The sequence below is a fragment of the Pyxicephalus adspersus genome, chromosome 3 (genome assembly GCF_032062135.1).
Source record: "Pyxicephalus adspersus chromosome 3, UCB_Pads_2.0, whole genome shotgun sequence".
In the NCBI taxonomy this organism is placed as follows: Eukaryota; Metazoa; Chordata; class Amphibia; order Anura; family Pyxicephalidae; genus Pyxicephalus; species Pyxicephalus adspersus.
Window position 1 is genome coordinate 12,720,184 of NC_092860.1, and position 16,176 is coordinate 12,736,359.

A 16,176-nucleotide genomic window follows, 5' to 3' on the forward strand; every position below is an offset into this window, starting at 1 on the left:
ACATTTAGATGTTAGGATCCAATAGATCAGATAACTGAGTAGAATATAGTCTGATATAAATCTGGATAGAATGGTGTACCGTCCAGACACGTGACTATTTATAATCCAGCTGTGTGTGCGAAGAGTCTCTCCTGGTGATTACAACAGCAGCTGGAAGTTGGGGAATTGCAGAGTGTTTCATCATCCAAACACTGCATGCCAGCGAGAAGACTCCGTACTCTGTGCTATGTAATGGCATGCTTACACTGAGCAGACCCACTGTGTACTCGGAGCACACTCCTCCCTTTGTGTCATAATGTTGGTGGAGGACGCGCAAGAAAGCATTTTGTGTAACGGTCGTTAGTATGTTGCTTTATACACCACTTCAGTTCCATACATGTCTACATTAAAAGCAAACAAACCAGTTTAAAATACTAATTCAATACAAATCCAGAACTTATTAAAAATAATTTTTTTTTGATTTGTTAAATTAAGCTGTTGATACATTTAAGGTTATTAAACTTTACAGATTTCGGCGAACCTTTCCATACTGTTGATACCCAACCAAAGATCACACACACCTTCTACAGCCAAAAAAACTATCTGGTGTAGGACTTCTTTGTGCCACCAAAGCCGTTCTGACCCATCAAGGCATGGACTCCACAAGACTTCTGAAGAGGTCTTGTCCTGTGTTATAGCAGCATGGCACACAGCCTCCTTCCTATAGTTCAGTCTGCTTTTGTCTCTTCATGTACACTTTATCTAAGAGAAAATAGTATTCTTCAGGCCAAGCCACCTTTCATTGCTTTATGGTCAAGTTCTGATGCCCATTGTGGGTGCTTTTGGTACAGGGGTCAGAATTGGCACTTTGACTGGTCTTTGACTACACAGCCCAATAGGGACCTGGTTGCAATGCCACAATAGCTATTCTGTGGCAATGGATCATATGTGCTAGCCCCCCTCCTCTCCTCATGAATGAATAAGCCTTGGGTACCCATGACCCTGTTGTTTGTTCACAAATTGCCCTCTCTTGCACCACTTTTAGTAGGCACTAAACATTGCAGGCATGCTTTGTCCCCGTGCCTAGTCATCACAGTCTGGCCCTTGGTAAAGTTGCTCAGATCCACAATGAGCAAAGTGACAGGGTTTCTTTTAAGGCATGATGATTTGGAGTATGGATTGCTGCAAGTGAAAAATAAGTGTCCTAACTTTGAGGCTAAAGACTCATTATGAGGGGAAAAGTAAATGCAAAGTCACCGTGTGTTTGAGTTTGCTCATTCACACATGCACAATATAAAACATTATACATTTCAGACAACCGGCTTCACTATAAAAATGTATTTAAAGGATTTGTTAAGGGTAGCATTCTTTTACTGTGTATTGATGTTGCACACAGCCCTTCTTCATTTTCATTTGAAATAGAAATCCATTATGAAATGTTTGTTAATTTCTAGCTGGGACTTGTGAACTTTATCTTCTGTTATAGTGGACAATGAACAAAGGCGAGGAATACATGCTGTTATCCAGGGAGGCAAATGAGGAGGTGACTCATGGAAAATGAGGGCTAAAACACTGCAACGGAAGTCATGACTTGATGGAAGATTTGCATGTTCGTTGCTCTTTTTTTTTAGTTTTGAAAAATATCTTGAACTTTTGGAACTTGAAAATCGCTAAGCCTTTCCTGCTCTGATCACTGGCTGGAGTCTCCTGTTAACAATCACCCCAGCCTTGCTAGCCAATTTCCAAGGGTTTGAACTGCACTTCACCACCTTCAGGGGGTTGGAAGTGAGTTGCATGGGTTGGAAATCCAGATATTGACATTTCCCCTGGAATTCAAACTTTGTATGATGCAGCACCTGTGGGTTTAAAAGAGCTTGTTCAGAAACCTGCAGGAATACCAAAATGCTTTTTATTGTCCTGTCAATTTCTTATGTTATACTACAGTGTTCTCCCCAGCCCCTCTTAGCTGGGAGCACCACCCGGCACTTTTTAGTAACCACTCGGCTGTTTTTGGGTGGTTGATGAAGAGTTGGGTCACAATACAGGGGCTGCCACCCACCTACAATTTCTTCCTACCTGGCTATTATGAACTCTTATGACAAATTTACTTTACATCTTGACCCTTTACCACTGTGCTCCCTAAAGGCTCTTCTTGTAATTCATCAAGCTAAGTTATTTGTTGGTTTGTGGCGGTATCTTTTATGTCCTGGTTGTAGATTTGCTCTGACCAGGACTTCTAGTGATAGTAAGTGTTCTGGGAATTCCTGGCTCCTTGCCTAGGTTGGTGCATGATCGCTCATTTAGGGAAGCACTAAGTGGAGTACAGCTATAATGATAATGGAAAAGATCTTTGCATTCCAGCCATCCACTTCATAAGATAACTCGTAGGATCAGTCTTGCTTTGTGAAGGAAAGTGAGCCGGGCTTGGGTCCCACAGCTATGTTGATGACGGGTTCAGATGCATTGCAGCAAAGTGAGAGAAAGTAAAGTAAAACTTAAAGGAATGCTATTACACAAGTGATATAATGTATATTCTATAAAACATGATGTATACAAATATTTAAAAAATGTATTTACCCCCTGTAGCACAAGATCCTTCTTTGAGGCTGAACGGCAAAATTAGAATAAAATGGCGGCCTCTTTAAACAAAAAACAATATTGTGTAGATTCCTATGTAATTTTAGAAACATGTTTTTGTTTCTTTTGTTCAGTTGCTTATGATTTACCAAATAATGAAGGTTAAATGAAAAAAAGCTGACCCAGATCCTTTCCTATATCATCTGTGACCTTTCTTTTTAACGACCAATTGAACATTTCTGGAATTGGGAAGATAACCGTAGGGTTAGCATGACACATGGATCATTTTCTCCATAATATTGATCCCTTCATGTTCATTCATGTTGACAGGCCTAGTTTAAAAATGCTACCTATAATTTTCTGCTGTGCTGGGTATCATTAGTAGGTGATTGACAGCATGGTTTCTTACGGTCCTTTGTAGTCTTGTGCTGTTTAATTGTTTGGCCCGCAGTTTATAGTAATCATCCACGTTCAAGAGATAATTTGCTAGGTGTTGCAAAACATTCAAAAACTGTAAATGCATGTGCATCTATATATATATTTAAAGGGCAGCTCTGGACCAGTAAGATAACAAGACTTTTAAAGGATGTTTGCAGGGTTTTGCATACACAAGGTCTGACCATTTTTGCTGGTTTTTTTCTTTGCTTCCCCTTTCTTTTCTCTTGTTTATGTCCTCTGATCTCCTATAATAGATGAAAGAGCTGACTGGTAAAGTGGCTGTAACAGCTGTGATCTCAAGCTGTAATAGTTCTCTAAGTATGGTTGCTTCTAAAGCATGCCCCCAGACTCCAATCACTCCTGCAGAATGTTTGCTGTCTCTGACCATTTCTCATTGCAAATCTTCAGTCTCTGACACATTTCTATATCATTTAAATTAAATATTTTGTGTGGTGTCGTTAGGGGCCAACCCTCGTGACCCTATATCACATAACTTGACCACAATTCCTCTAAGTTACCTTGAGAACCTAGCCCTCCTTCCTAGTTTACAGACTAGACACGTATTTACAGTCCTGGCTTTTTTTTTTCTCAAGGAAATTAAGATGACTTTCCTTTATTACAGACTTCAGTCTGTTGCCATCTATCCTGTGCTATGCATAGAATGAGTTGTGTTTTATACAGTAGTAAGGTCCGATCATGCGTCTGAATTAATTTTATATTTTTGAACAGGATTATGCTCTTAAGGCGATGGATATCTGGGTATACATAGAATAGATAGCCACCATAAAGCAGAACAAAAATCCAGTTTCTTGCCTGTCCCTAATCCCGCACAGGGAGCTGCCATCTTTTTCTTTCTTCGGCCACCTTGATTAGCTGAGTTGGGATAACCTATCGCCCACCCCCCACCCCATAGATGCACCGGAGTTTGTTCATTCCCAACATACTCACAACACAGCAGCCAGGAATGCCGGATATTCTGGCAATCGAAGCTGACGCTGCACATGCACAACCCAGCCAGAAACTGAGAGCAATTGGGCAGGTAGGGGGGATTAGTACGGAAGGGACATAGTCTATCCTTTTTTGCAAATATGAGCTGCTTGATCATGTAGTCTCTAAAAAGTAAAACTTTTATTTCAACTTTAAAGCCTATATAGGATTTTATTGATTGGGTTTAAACTTTACTGTGTAATGCATCACAACTTTATATACAAAGATAAATGGAAGAAGAGTTCTGCACCGAGATATTTTCCACCATATCACTCTCCCTTTGTTTCCTCTTCCTGCTGACCCAGCCTTTCCTTTACTCACTGTTCTCTAATAAAAGCAAAGTCTTCACACTTCTGAGCCTATGATAATTAGAGCTTCTCCTACCAGTAATGACCTTGGCATTTGATCTGTTTTTCTGTCTCTCCTTCGGTCTTTCCTTTCTGCAGTCGTCCTGTCTCCCCATGCAAAACTTGGGGACAAGATATGGATTTAATTTATAAGGGTTTTGCTTACAACATTCACAAGACACAAGTAGCATTGTGATGTATATTGGCGTTAGTTTAATGTTTGAAGATGTAAGAAGAGTAAAAATACAAATCCACACATAATTATATACTACACATAGGTAAACAGTTGCATTTTCACACTTAGTTCTTCTGAGTCTAGTGTACGCCAAGCTTAAAAGAAGGCTATCCATGCATGATAATGGCAGAACATATTTTCCCCTCTGGGCCAATAAATTCCCCAAAAAATCAACTTTCTTCTGTCCCGGGGAATAAACTCCTATCTTTGGCTGTTGTACAGTAGGAGCAGTTTTCCTACAATAACCAGCTTATCTGTCTAGCTTCCGGCCTGTGTTTCCAGCCATGTACTTGCTATCAGAGAACAGTACTTACAAGCTGTTTCTTTACTAAAACACATCTTTGCTTGTGTTATTTTTCGTATGGGATACATTTGGGTGTGCTCAGTGCTAGTGGCCAAAAAAGAGTGAAGGTGTATATACTTTTTTTTTTTTTTTTTTTTTTGTTTGTGTATTTCTTTTTTAGGTGGCCAAAGATGTCTCTGTTCGCCTCCACAACGAATTGGAAGTAGTAGAAAAGAAAAGGGTGAAACTGGAGGAGGAGAATGAAGATTTGAGGCAACGACTAATCGAGACTGACCTGGCCAAACAAGTACTACAGAATGAGATGGACAAATTTAAGGAGGTAAGCTGGTTTGCTCTAAAACACAGGGGTACAATTGATTGTGCCTTTTGTGTCCCCTACACTTTCTAATATTCTTGAATGAGTTTAGATATGTATGCTGAGCCCACCTGAACTGCACCTGGAAATAGTGTAAATCCCAATGTTGCATTCAAGCCCTACTTTGTCCATTTGAAATTACAATAGATATGCCGCGTAACTTTAAACTAAAAAAAGATTATAGAGTTTTTTTTAATGCCTTCCCCCCCTTTTTAAGTTTCTTTTTCTGAAGTTTAGGATGATTTTGTTCTGTTTTGGTAAGGTATTTTTTTGTTTTCTCATAGAAAAGCATTCGGTTTCCTTGTTTTCCGAGTGGTGAACTTGTGTGGTTTCAATCCGTTAGATCTGCATAAATAGTCCATAGCTTTCACAGGGCTTTTCCTTTTTGGCCAGCTTCTTCGGTTAAAATAAGGGAGGGAGAAGAGAAACAGATTAGATCATAACCAGCTGGAGGATCTCTAAGCAGCTCTCCGTTTTTTTTTTTGTTTTTTTTTAAATAAAGAAATATGCATAACTATGCGCTGTTCAGAAATATACAAAGGGAGCTTTCAAAAAATGCACCACGTTTGAAATCTGGCGGAGATCCAAGTCCTGCGAAGAGAGCGCCAGATATCTGCAAGGCGCACACTCTTACATTGCTGCCATTTTAGGAAACCAGGGTTAATTATCCTCAGTTTAAGTTTAATGTGATTCACTTGAGATGGAATAGTCGGCAATTTCATTTTGTTGACTGATCCAAACCAGAGGGTGGCTGCTCGTAGCCTGAAATTAAAAGTGAGTAGCATCCAGGGTCTTTACACAAAACCAATTCAGTCAAACAGCTAATTACACAGTTGAAATACATAGAGCATATCTGGATTCAGGCAACCTTATTCTTCAAACTGTGCAGGACGTGTCACTGGGGAATGAATTAGAATTGACAGTTTAAAGCTGTTTTTTTGCCAAGACGTAAACTCAGTATTGTGGTACTTTGTGTTGGTTAATATATCAGTGGAGGTGCAAGGAATACCTATGCAGCTCTTTTGTGTTCTTAGACCCTGCCCTCTGATGACGCCAATGTATTCCAGTAGTCAAAGACAGAAGTTTGAAGGATATCCCTCGGATGTTGAGATCCTTAAAGGCATCTGTACAGTTGGAAGAACAGAGGGTGTCTAGGCAAGGTCCCTTTAATAGGAAGTTGTGTTGTTACAATAAATCATGCCAAATAGTACTTCTTAGGCATATAAATATTTTTTTTTTGTTCATTACTTTTAAATATATAAAGCCAACTTTTTGGTTTTGCTGCATTATTCATCTACTCTAGTGATGTTACCAGTGACTCGCTGCTCTAGTCAAATACTGGTTGCTTTTTAGGTTAAATGGTGCCCAGTATATTACAACCCACTATTTCTGGGTCCCGAAACATCAAGGATCTCACAACTGGAGTTGCATAATTAAGCCGCCCTGGTATAGGGTTAGGGGTAAGGTGGAGTTAGGCTTTAAATATAAGTCTGATCTCCTAGCCTATGCATTGGACTATGAATTGGCTTCGTCATATTTCTGAGATCTTTTGTAAGCTGCCCACATCCCCCAGCTCCCAGTGCCTGAAACATTTAATCCCTTGAAATGCTCGTGTGAACCCAGATATACTTACCCTGAAATCACTGGCCAGGTCCCAGCTTTGCAGTAATATCCCCATTGCCTGCAGGCTCTCCTTGGATCCTAAGCTCCCCTCCAACTGACCCCAATAAGTGTCAACCTTACCAGCCAATTTGCATAGCCAAATAAATACCCCACTTATTTTAAACATAAGAGCAGAGAAGACTTCAGTTTAGATATGCAAGAAAACTTTGGTGATCCGCAGCTCTGGCCGGTGCGCACCATGTCCTCCGTATGGATCGAAGGCTCAGGGTGGTGGGTGGGTTGTACCTCTGAACACAACCCGCACATTCTCCCATCGCAGGCTCAGACCTGGGTTTTGGCATCATGACGTCACTATGGGGGAAGGTTCCTCCTGTTTGAGTGACACATGGCTCCTCGCGCATGCCCGGTCCGGAGCCTGTAAGTTTAGTGGTTTGTAGGTCCAAAAAGGTTGGCGACCACTGGTCTAGATCATTGTGTAACTGGCTTTAGGTGAGTAAAAAGGGAATTTAAATTATCGTCTTTAGCATTACATTAGAGGGGCTGGGGAAGAGCATAGAATTTGACTGGAGATCAGCTTTAGGATATTTTGTGCAGCAGCAATATGCTGATTTATTATTTTGCTGATGTCGCTTGTGATTTGCATAACATTACTCTGACTCATCTATCCCTTGACAGATAAATATTGGTGGATACAACACAGAATACATCACTCTGAAAAATCACAAATGACGCCACTAATTACAGAACATCTGTCAGACCAACTCCCTCTGTAAATAGAGTTTTACATGGCTTTTAGGGGTTATTAGTAAACCCCAATTTATGTATGTTCTACGGAAAAGCAGTGTTGTTCACCAGAGCAACCCATCCAGTGCTTTTCTTAAGTTTCCTAATGGCATGGAAATTAGGCAGATGGTGTGTGATTGCTTGTGATCAGCAATGTGTCAGCAAAGGACTTCTGGTGCTACTGGAATTGGAGTATTCCCAGTACTGGTGGATTGATGTGGAGAGGAAAAACTCCTCCAGGAGCTGTAAGCTGAAGGGATTTGAATGTGATGGGTTGGATTTGTGGGATGTGGCCTTATTCTATAATGGTGCTAGCCTGAGAGACCGCCGATAATTTCATGGTCCAGCACCTCTGGTGAGTGTTTCATCCTTTATCTGATGGAGGCTGAGCATGGAGTTTTGTTAGCTGTATCTGGTGGCTTCAACAATTGGCATTCAAAGCATCTTATAATAATATTATTATTATTATTATTATCTTTTGATGAGGTCAGACTGTTGCTCAGTGCTACCGTTTGGAGTATTTTTGGAATAGACTTGAATTTTTCATGTTGTATGTTTGGTTCATATAAGTTGCAAAGTGTATTTCACAGCACCACTTTTTTTTTTTGTTTTTTTGTATTATGGGAAAGTACTGTTATTGGCAGGATCTTGACGTAAGAAACTCTGCAAATCAACGTGTCGCTATAAACTATATACAGTGAGGCATGACGCCAAACCTGCTGAGAACTTTGGTCTTTGGTTTTTACTTAACCCATTTCTAAATAGATTTATAGAAGTTGGCTGTATATTTGTGTAGTTTTTTTTTCTATTCCCCATACACTAAACTAAAGTATCCTGTGTTTTCATGCTATATTTGTGACTTTGGAAACTTTGAATAAATGGGAAAAATTCCCTCCTTACTTTGTTCACTGAGCTATCTCTGTTCAGCTGTCCTTTCATGAATTCTGATTCCCAGCAGTACATTGGGTTTAGTAAGAATAGAAGGTTACCCTTGAGGCTGCATATGGGGTGATAGGAGACGGATCGCCCGTTGTGTCATTAAGTGACATGCGATCCCTGTGTTAGAGATAGGTGGCTGCTGTGTAAAACATAGGCGGCTGTTGGCAGGCGATTCATCTCAGGCCGGTCTTGTAGAGAGGAGATGCAGTACATTAGGAAATGTTCATAAGGATGTGATTGTATTGTGAGCTGCAGCGGCTCTCAGGCTTTTGTCCTGATACTTTCCCTTCTCATTTCCTGCTCATTACAAAACATTCTGGGATCACACACTAGAAATAGTGGAATGTGTTTATTTTATTAAAGCAGTCTCTCATATACCAGCTTTTTTTTTTTTTTCCTTTCAGCACAGGCCCAGCTATGATCTGATTTGTAGCATCCGGTAACATATACCCCTTTACTCTTTGCAAACCACTAAATACACACGTTAAAATACGAGAAGATTAATTATTACCTGTCCAGGTTATTTGTAATCCTGTATGGCCAGTTGTCATCCAAACACCCCTGCAAGATAGCGCCTTGAACAACACAAGCTGGGAAAAACAAATACACCCAACTTGCCGATTGGTTCATGAAGGAGCAGCAATAGAATGATAAGGTCTTCCTTCAGTCAGGGCCTTTCCTCTGTCAGCATCTGACTTTTTCCCCATCTCTTCCGCTCTTCCTTCATTCATTGCACCTGAAAAGAGACCATGACTGCTCTGGGAATCATTTGTCATGCATTAAATTTAATTTGAAAACACCAAGATTATGTTTTTGTATAGAATAGGCAGGTGTAGGATGCCTGGTCCCTTCCTGTACTTTGCGGTGCAATCTATCCCCCAGCACACACGCCCATGGCTTGGAACATATAGTGTTCCATAGACTTGCAGGAAGCATGCACAATCTCTGCAACCTTTTCCAGCACTACTAAGCAATATATTGTCCAATATGACTGCACCCATGCTCAATATTTTAATTGCATGGGAGATATAGTAATTTATGTTTGGAAAATGCACATTGATGGAATTGTTTATAATAATCTAATCTAAGTTTTTATATGTGCAAGTTTTTATATGTTCAGCATATATGCTGAAATTCTCATTAAATGAGCGATGCACTTTTGGCCATGTTGTTTCTGGTTGCTGCATTTTTGTATAGTGGGACTTTTTTTTTTTTACATTTTTAGGAGAATTTTTGCTTTATTAGTATTTATGGTGGGGAAACAGTCCAGATAGTTGTAGACTTGTCTGTTCTCTTTTTGGAACTCGGCAAAACCAAGGAAATCTACACTATGCAGCCAAAAATAGTCAAAGTTTAAACAATGACGGGGATGAGGTAACTTGTTGTTTTCCTCTCATACATCTAAGAACAACAGAAGACTGCAGTGTGTGTTTTATGTATTTCATGTTGATGTCACTGATCTGAAGTGTATAGTGATAAGATAAAGTGGATTGCTGTCATGTCAGTGCTTTCATTTATTCTGTGAAACTAAAGTGAGGGGTGCGATGGCAACACTAAACCTGCGTACACACTTCCAATAATTATCGTTGGAAACGCTATCTGATTGGCCGTCGATCGTTCACTATCTATCGTGTGTGCGGTCGTTCAGTGATGGTTCATGTTTCTGCAATACACTTTTTGCTTTACATGTCAATCCCTGCATCGTTTAAACAATTGTATCTAGTCTGTGTACACTATTGGTGGATTATATTTGAACGATCGTATCCTTACAGCATGTATGGATTTGTGCACAATACGATCGTTCACATATAATCGTGCATATTCGTTAATCGGTCGTTTTCTAACGATAATTATTGGAAGTGTGTACCTAGCTTTATAGTTGTGCGCAGCATTCTCATACACAAATTTACCTCTAAAATGCCCTCTAACAGTTTCCCCCCTCAATCCACAGCTACCAGCGTTATACTTTCTGCTTGCATTGTCTTCTTTTGCCTTGGCTACCCATAGTGTTGCGGCTCGTTCAGTTGCACAATCGTGTCACTAAGTACCTCTGATACTGAGAGTGTATATTGCACTGTACATGGGCAGCAGTGAATGTTATGGGATGACGGGATGACAAAAAACTCCCATGTTCATGAGTTCATTATTCCTGACCTGGAAAGCCGAGATTGGTGGGTATTCTGGGGTGAGCAGCACAGCCAGATACTCGGATGGAACAGGTAGGAAGGGTTATTGCAGAAGGGACATTGCCTGACCCTATCTGCAATATAGATCTGCCTGATTGTGGACTAAAAAATGTGGAACTTTTGTTCTGCTTTAAATACATAAGCATGTAACTAGTCTCTTGCTTGTCTAATTTACAGGACAATCCTGTTTTTTGTAATTCCAAAAGGGAAAGGCACTGCGTAGTGAGCATTGGAAGGCTAGTTTATCACATTCAAAGTTGACCCATCAAAGCTGAATTGCCCCTTTAATACTGAACCAGTGAGCTGTGACTTCATTAACAAGCCTGGTAAAATAATTGATTTTGTTACAGCCGCTCTGTGAGTTTTTAATTAGATTTCTCAGATTGTAGCTTGTTGTTCCATCTTAACAGGCTTCTGTAAGCTTTTTTTTGTTTTTTGGATTTTTTAAAATTCTCACCCAAATATAAAATCAGGAGGTTTAAAAAATTCAAGGAAATTTTTTTTGGTGGTTTTTATGATTTAAGGGTTAGAACCTTTTTTTTTTTCTTTCCCAATAATTTAATCTTTAGAAAACACTTATTTTAGGCTGGAATTGGTTTTTGGGCAATCCGTGGCTTGTACTGATAACATTTATCTACAAAACTACAAAGAACGATCTTCCAAAGAAGTGGACAGACATTCTGAAGCAATTTTGCCCATTTTATCTGATGTCAACAATAGGTGATACAATGCGCTATTTGTAGATTAAATCTTTGTAGAATCGGCTTTATCAATAGATGAAGGCAGCTTAAAATCAAAATCATTGCAAAGTGTTTGCAGGAAACCACAAATAGTAGAGAGTTTGCTATTCATAGCTTGTTGAAATTAGCTGAAATTGTCAAACACTTGTGTATGTGACCTACATCCGTGCAAAAAGGCCCTTAAACCTAAAGTTACCGGTCTGACAAAGATTGAAAAATATCAGTTCATTACAATCACCCTACTCAGGGTTGCAATTCTGAAACTAATCTTCATTAACGGTTAATAGTTCTTTAGCTATTCTCTTTTATTGCATCTCTGCAATGCAGAAAATAATGTATATTGTCTTCTGAATGTTACTCTGATTTGCTGGTCTTGTTACTTAACATTTACTTTCTCTTACAGAACTCTTTAAAAAAGAGAAGATCAGGAAAAGTTGAAAAGAAGCCATCTCCTCAGGTAAGCCTCATCACTATGCGTGTGTGAAGCGGTTCTGTTTTTTCTTTTTTGGCATGGGTATGTCAATATAACCTTTCCATGTTGCTATCGTTATGTTTCTAGAATGGGATGGAAGGTAGGAGCTGAAATATGTTTAAGGATTACGCTTTGTAGTAATGAAGCCTTGCCAAAGCAAGCTCTCTGGATTTTAGGACACTTGAAAATCGCTTGTTGGACTTCAGTCCCCCAAATCAAGTTTCTGGCTGTATTTTTGCAGTATCAGATCATCCAAGGTGCTGTTGGCTAATACTGCGGGTTTTTCCAAATTTAGAAAAAAGATTTGTTGATATTGTGCTGCTCCCTGTAGAGGAAGCTGTGCCTGACAATCTGTAATGCAAGGATCTACATGCTTCCGCTTTATTCTATCTGTGGATTTCTGTTGTCTCTGCCTCTCCTGCTTAATCATTGCTCTATCGGTCATCAGGAGGGGGACAGTACCACAATTAGAAATTTTAGGGTATCAAGTTGTATTGCATGTACATTTCTTGCATCTGTCTGATATTCCAGTGGTGGGATATGCTTATAGGAAGTATCTATACAACCTAATTATCTATACAGATCTACACAACAAAATTTCAGTTACCAAACTGGATCTTGGTATTACACTCCCCTTATGTATTCTTCAAACAAACCAATCCTATAGAGCCACCCTGGGAAACGTAGCAGACACGGACTACCCCTAGGAATTTGGACTTCTGGAAACTTGGAAAAATGTTTATTAAATCTGATTGGCTGAAATCTTAAAATACAAAAATAATCAAAAAGCTACTTGCCTGGATTTTACATTTTTAACCGTGGCTTTATTACTTTTATTTATTGTATTACTTTTTTTATTCAGTAGCTAATAATTGACAATGCCCACTAATAGTAATAGTAATGTGTTTTTTTTAACTTGAGATTTATTTATTTTTTTATTTTTGCACATCAGCTGGTTTACTGTATGAATCTTGTGACATTTGATTCATGTTTTGCTCAATTATTCCCTAATTAAAAACGTTAGACTTATTCCCCTTTTGAGGATTTGTTCCAGTATGAATATGCTCATTTATGCACAATCATTAGTATTCCACTCCCGCGCCCCTATCTACATCTCAGTAGTGCTTTGATTAAGGCTCCTGCTTTCGTTAAAAATAAAGGGGGCTTTGAATCTGTTCCCTTGATTACAGTGTGAAAGCATCTGGGAGGGAGGGAATATTCAGAGGGAGCAGGGGAAACCGGGACAAATGCTATTCTGTGCTGTGTAATGGTATGGCAGATAAACCACACAGGGGAAGCTGACAGCAGCACACAGAGCAAGTAGTCAGCTGCAGCAAATCTCGGTCAAAATATTTGTACAAGTTGGTACAAAGGGCCACTACTTTTTTTTGTTTTCAAAACCACCAATACCAGCATTGAGATTTAAGAAGAGTATGTTATTCTACTCATAAGCAAGCATAGGCTTCATGTTAACAATGAATAATGTTAGTTTCCTTGCTAATGGTGTCCCTAAGAAATGCAAAAGAACCAGATGGGTAAATTTTATCCCTATAAATTCTGTTCAATGCACTAAGCTTTGCTATTTGATGCTCCGTTCCTAAACTTGCACCCTACAAAGTCATTATATTTTGGGATTTCATTCTGTATGACGAACCCAATGCCTGTTGCTATTTTTCATGAAAACTGTTTTACAGCTGCTTACACAGAGAAGGGGGCAAACCAGGACCTTGCATGAAGGGTTTAATGCTACTTGAAAGCTTAATGTCCCACTATAAAAATACACCATTAGTAATGTCTATGTACACCTTACACTTTAATAACTATTGTAAATTTGTGTAGGGATATATACCTTTCAACTTGCACAGCTCTCTCTATACATAGGAAAATATGTAGATAGTCAAAAAGAAAGCAGCTCATTCTGTGATTTCTCTTTAGCCCAGAATGGGCTACAAAATTGTCATGGAGCAATCTATATTGTTTATTTGCCAACTAAAGATTGCAATTGTTTAAGGGTATATTCACATATTTCTAAATGGTTTAATATAAAATGGTTTAGAAATATGTGAATGTACCCATAAACTATTCCAATATTTCTTTATTTAGAAACTAAATTTTAGAAGGAATGTATAATACAATTGTCATTTTGGCTATGGTTACCAATGTTGAGAAGACCATTGCGATTTTAAATTCTAATGTTTTTATACCGGAGCTCGATATTTTTTCCTATAGTAATACATTCGTGTTTAAAGGAACATCATGGAGTAGGTGAAGTTTGTTCTTTTTTTTTTTTTTTTTTCCCTTCTAGTCTTTCTTGGCTTACTAAGCCCCCAGACACATAGAACCATATCCCAATGAACATGAATTTTTAAGCTGACCTAAGTAGACATCTTGTTTTTACATCCTTAGGGAATAGTTTTCTTACTAAATATCCTGTTCACCCATGACATGTATAAACATCCCAAAAAAGCAGAGAAAACTGCAATGCAAATCTACTACAAATGGTAGTTAGTGGCACGCCCAAGCATTCCAACTTTGGGATGGAGATGGTTTTCTTTTTAATTAGTGCTCATAAAAAAAAAAAATTCTATGGTTTCAGATATATTTTAGGCTCCCTGTGGGTCACACTGCAGATATACAACTATGAGGCTCAGGACACAGCAGAACCTAGACACAGGATGTGAACTCCTTTTTTTAAAGACAGATTCAGATGTTGTTTTAAGATTTCCCTGAATTACAGGAGGACAACGCTGATCTTAAATGCCAGCTGCACTTTGCAAAAGAGGAGTCTGCACTAATGTGTAAAAAGTTAACAAAGTTAGCAAAGGACAATGACACAATGAAGGAAGAACTGATAAAGTACAGGTCCATGTATGGAGACCCGGATAGTTCATTGTCCATTGAGGAACTGTCCAACACTTCACATTCTAGAGAAGCTGAGCTGAAGTCTCATCTAAAACTTGTTGAAGAGGAAGCAAACCTCTTGAGTCGAAGGATAGTAGAACTTGAGGTTGAGAATAGGGGTTTAAGGGCTGAAATGGATGAGATGAAAGTTCATGCTGATCGAGAACATCTTGGCCAAGAATCTAGATTTTCTTTCTTGTCTGGAGAAACAGGGGACAGTTTTGTGGAGCTCAGAAGGCATCTGCAGTTTGTGGAAGAGGAAGCCGACCTTCTCAGGAGATCTATGATGGAGTTAGAGGACCAAAACAAATTGCTGATGAATGAGCTTAATAAATACAAGTCTGACCATGACTTGGACATAACCTTGTCAGAAGATAGCTGTTCTGTCATAAGCGAACCTTCTCAAGAGGAACTCACAACGGCCAAAATGCAGATTAGTGAACTCAGCGGCAAAGTAAAAAAACTCCAATATGAGAATCGGGTGCTCCTTTCAAACCTTCAACGCTACGATCTGGCATCATGTCAAACCACAAAACCCTTTATGGAGACGGACGCTGAAGCAGGAGATTCTGCTCAGTGTGTTCCAACACCTTTCTGGCGAGAGGGACCAATTGGTGGAGAAATGGATTCCACAGATTCGAAGGAATGTGCTGGGAAGGGAACTGTTAAATCCCAAGAAACCTCTCACACATCACCGTCCAGGTTACTAAAGATTAGGGAGCTGGAAAGTCTCTTTGGCATCCGAGCACAAGTAGAATTAATCAACAAAGCAATTGAGGTTTTGACATCCTATGCCAATGGGTTTCCATCGGGTATAAAGCTCTGCACAAATAACGATTGCGGAGACCTCTTGTTAACAGAAGCTCTTGATAATAGTGAAGTTACAAGCAACTCCAAACTAATCGGTGCCATTTTTAGTAGACTTGGGGTGTTACAACAAGAGCTTAACAGTTTTACTAAGAAAGTAGACGCTCTTGGAGACTCTTACAAAGGACAGCAGGATTCTTCCTTGTCACTCCCAGATACTACCTATCAAGGTACCTCGAACGATTCCTCCAAGAAGGAGCACATCTCCAGTTTGCAGGTGAGTGCTACATACATTTTCCACCCTAAACCCTTTCCCTTTTACCCACAGCAAATACTTCTTGACTTGCCTTGCCTTTCCTGCTTAATTGATAAACCCATCCTGAACCCACTTACACCAAATAACTAATCGTAAATTGCCTGCATGATGATAACACACAAGATAGGGCTACCAGAGTGTGCCAAAACTCAGCTTTTTTTGTTTCATAGAAGAAGACAGAATGAAA

General features: G+C 39.3%; 1 protein-coding gene across 3 annotated transcripts in view; it reads left to right on the top strand.

Moving 5' to 3' along the window:
- MTCL2 (microtubule crosslinking factor 2) overlaps positions 1 to 16,176 on the top strand; it is a 73,022-nt gene that overhangs the window by 20,296 nt on the left and 36,550 nt on the right. For all 3 annotated transcript variants that reach the window (XM_072403615.1, XM_072403616.1, XM_072403618.1), the window contains exons 3-5: positions 5,028 to 5,186; positions 11,897 to 11,950; positions 14,703 to 15,950. In XM_072403615.1, the coding sequence (XP_072259716.1) occupies positions 5,028 to 5,186; positions 11,897 to 11,950; positions 14,703 to 15,950 (1,461 nt within the window). The remainder of the gene's footprint in view (positions 1 to 5,027; positions 5,187 to 11,896; positions 11,951 to 14,702; positions 15,951 to 16,176) is intronic.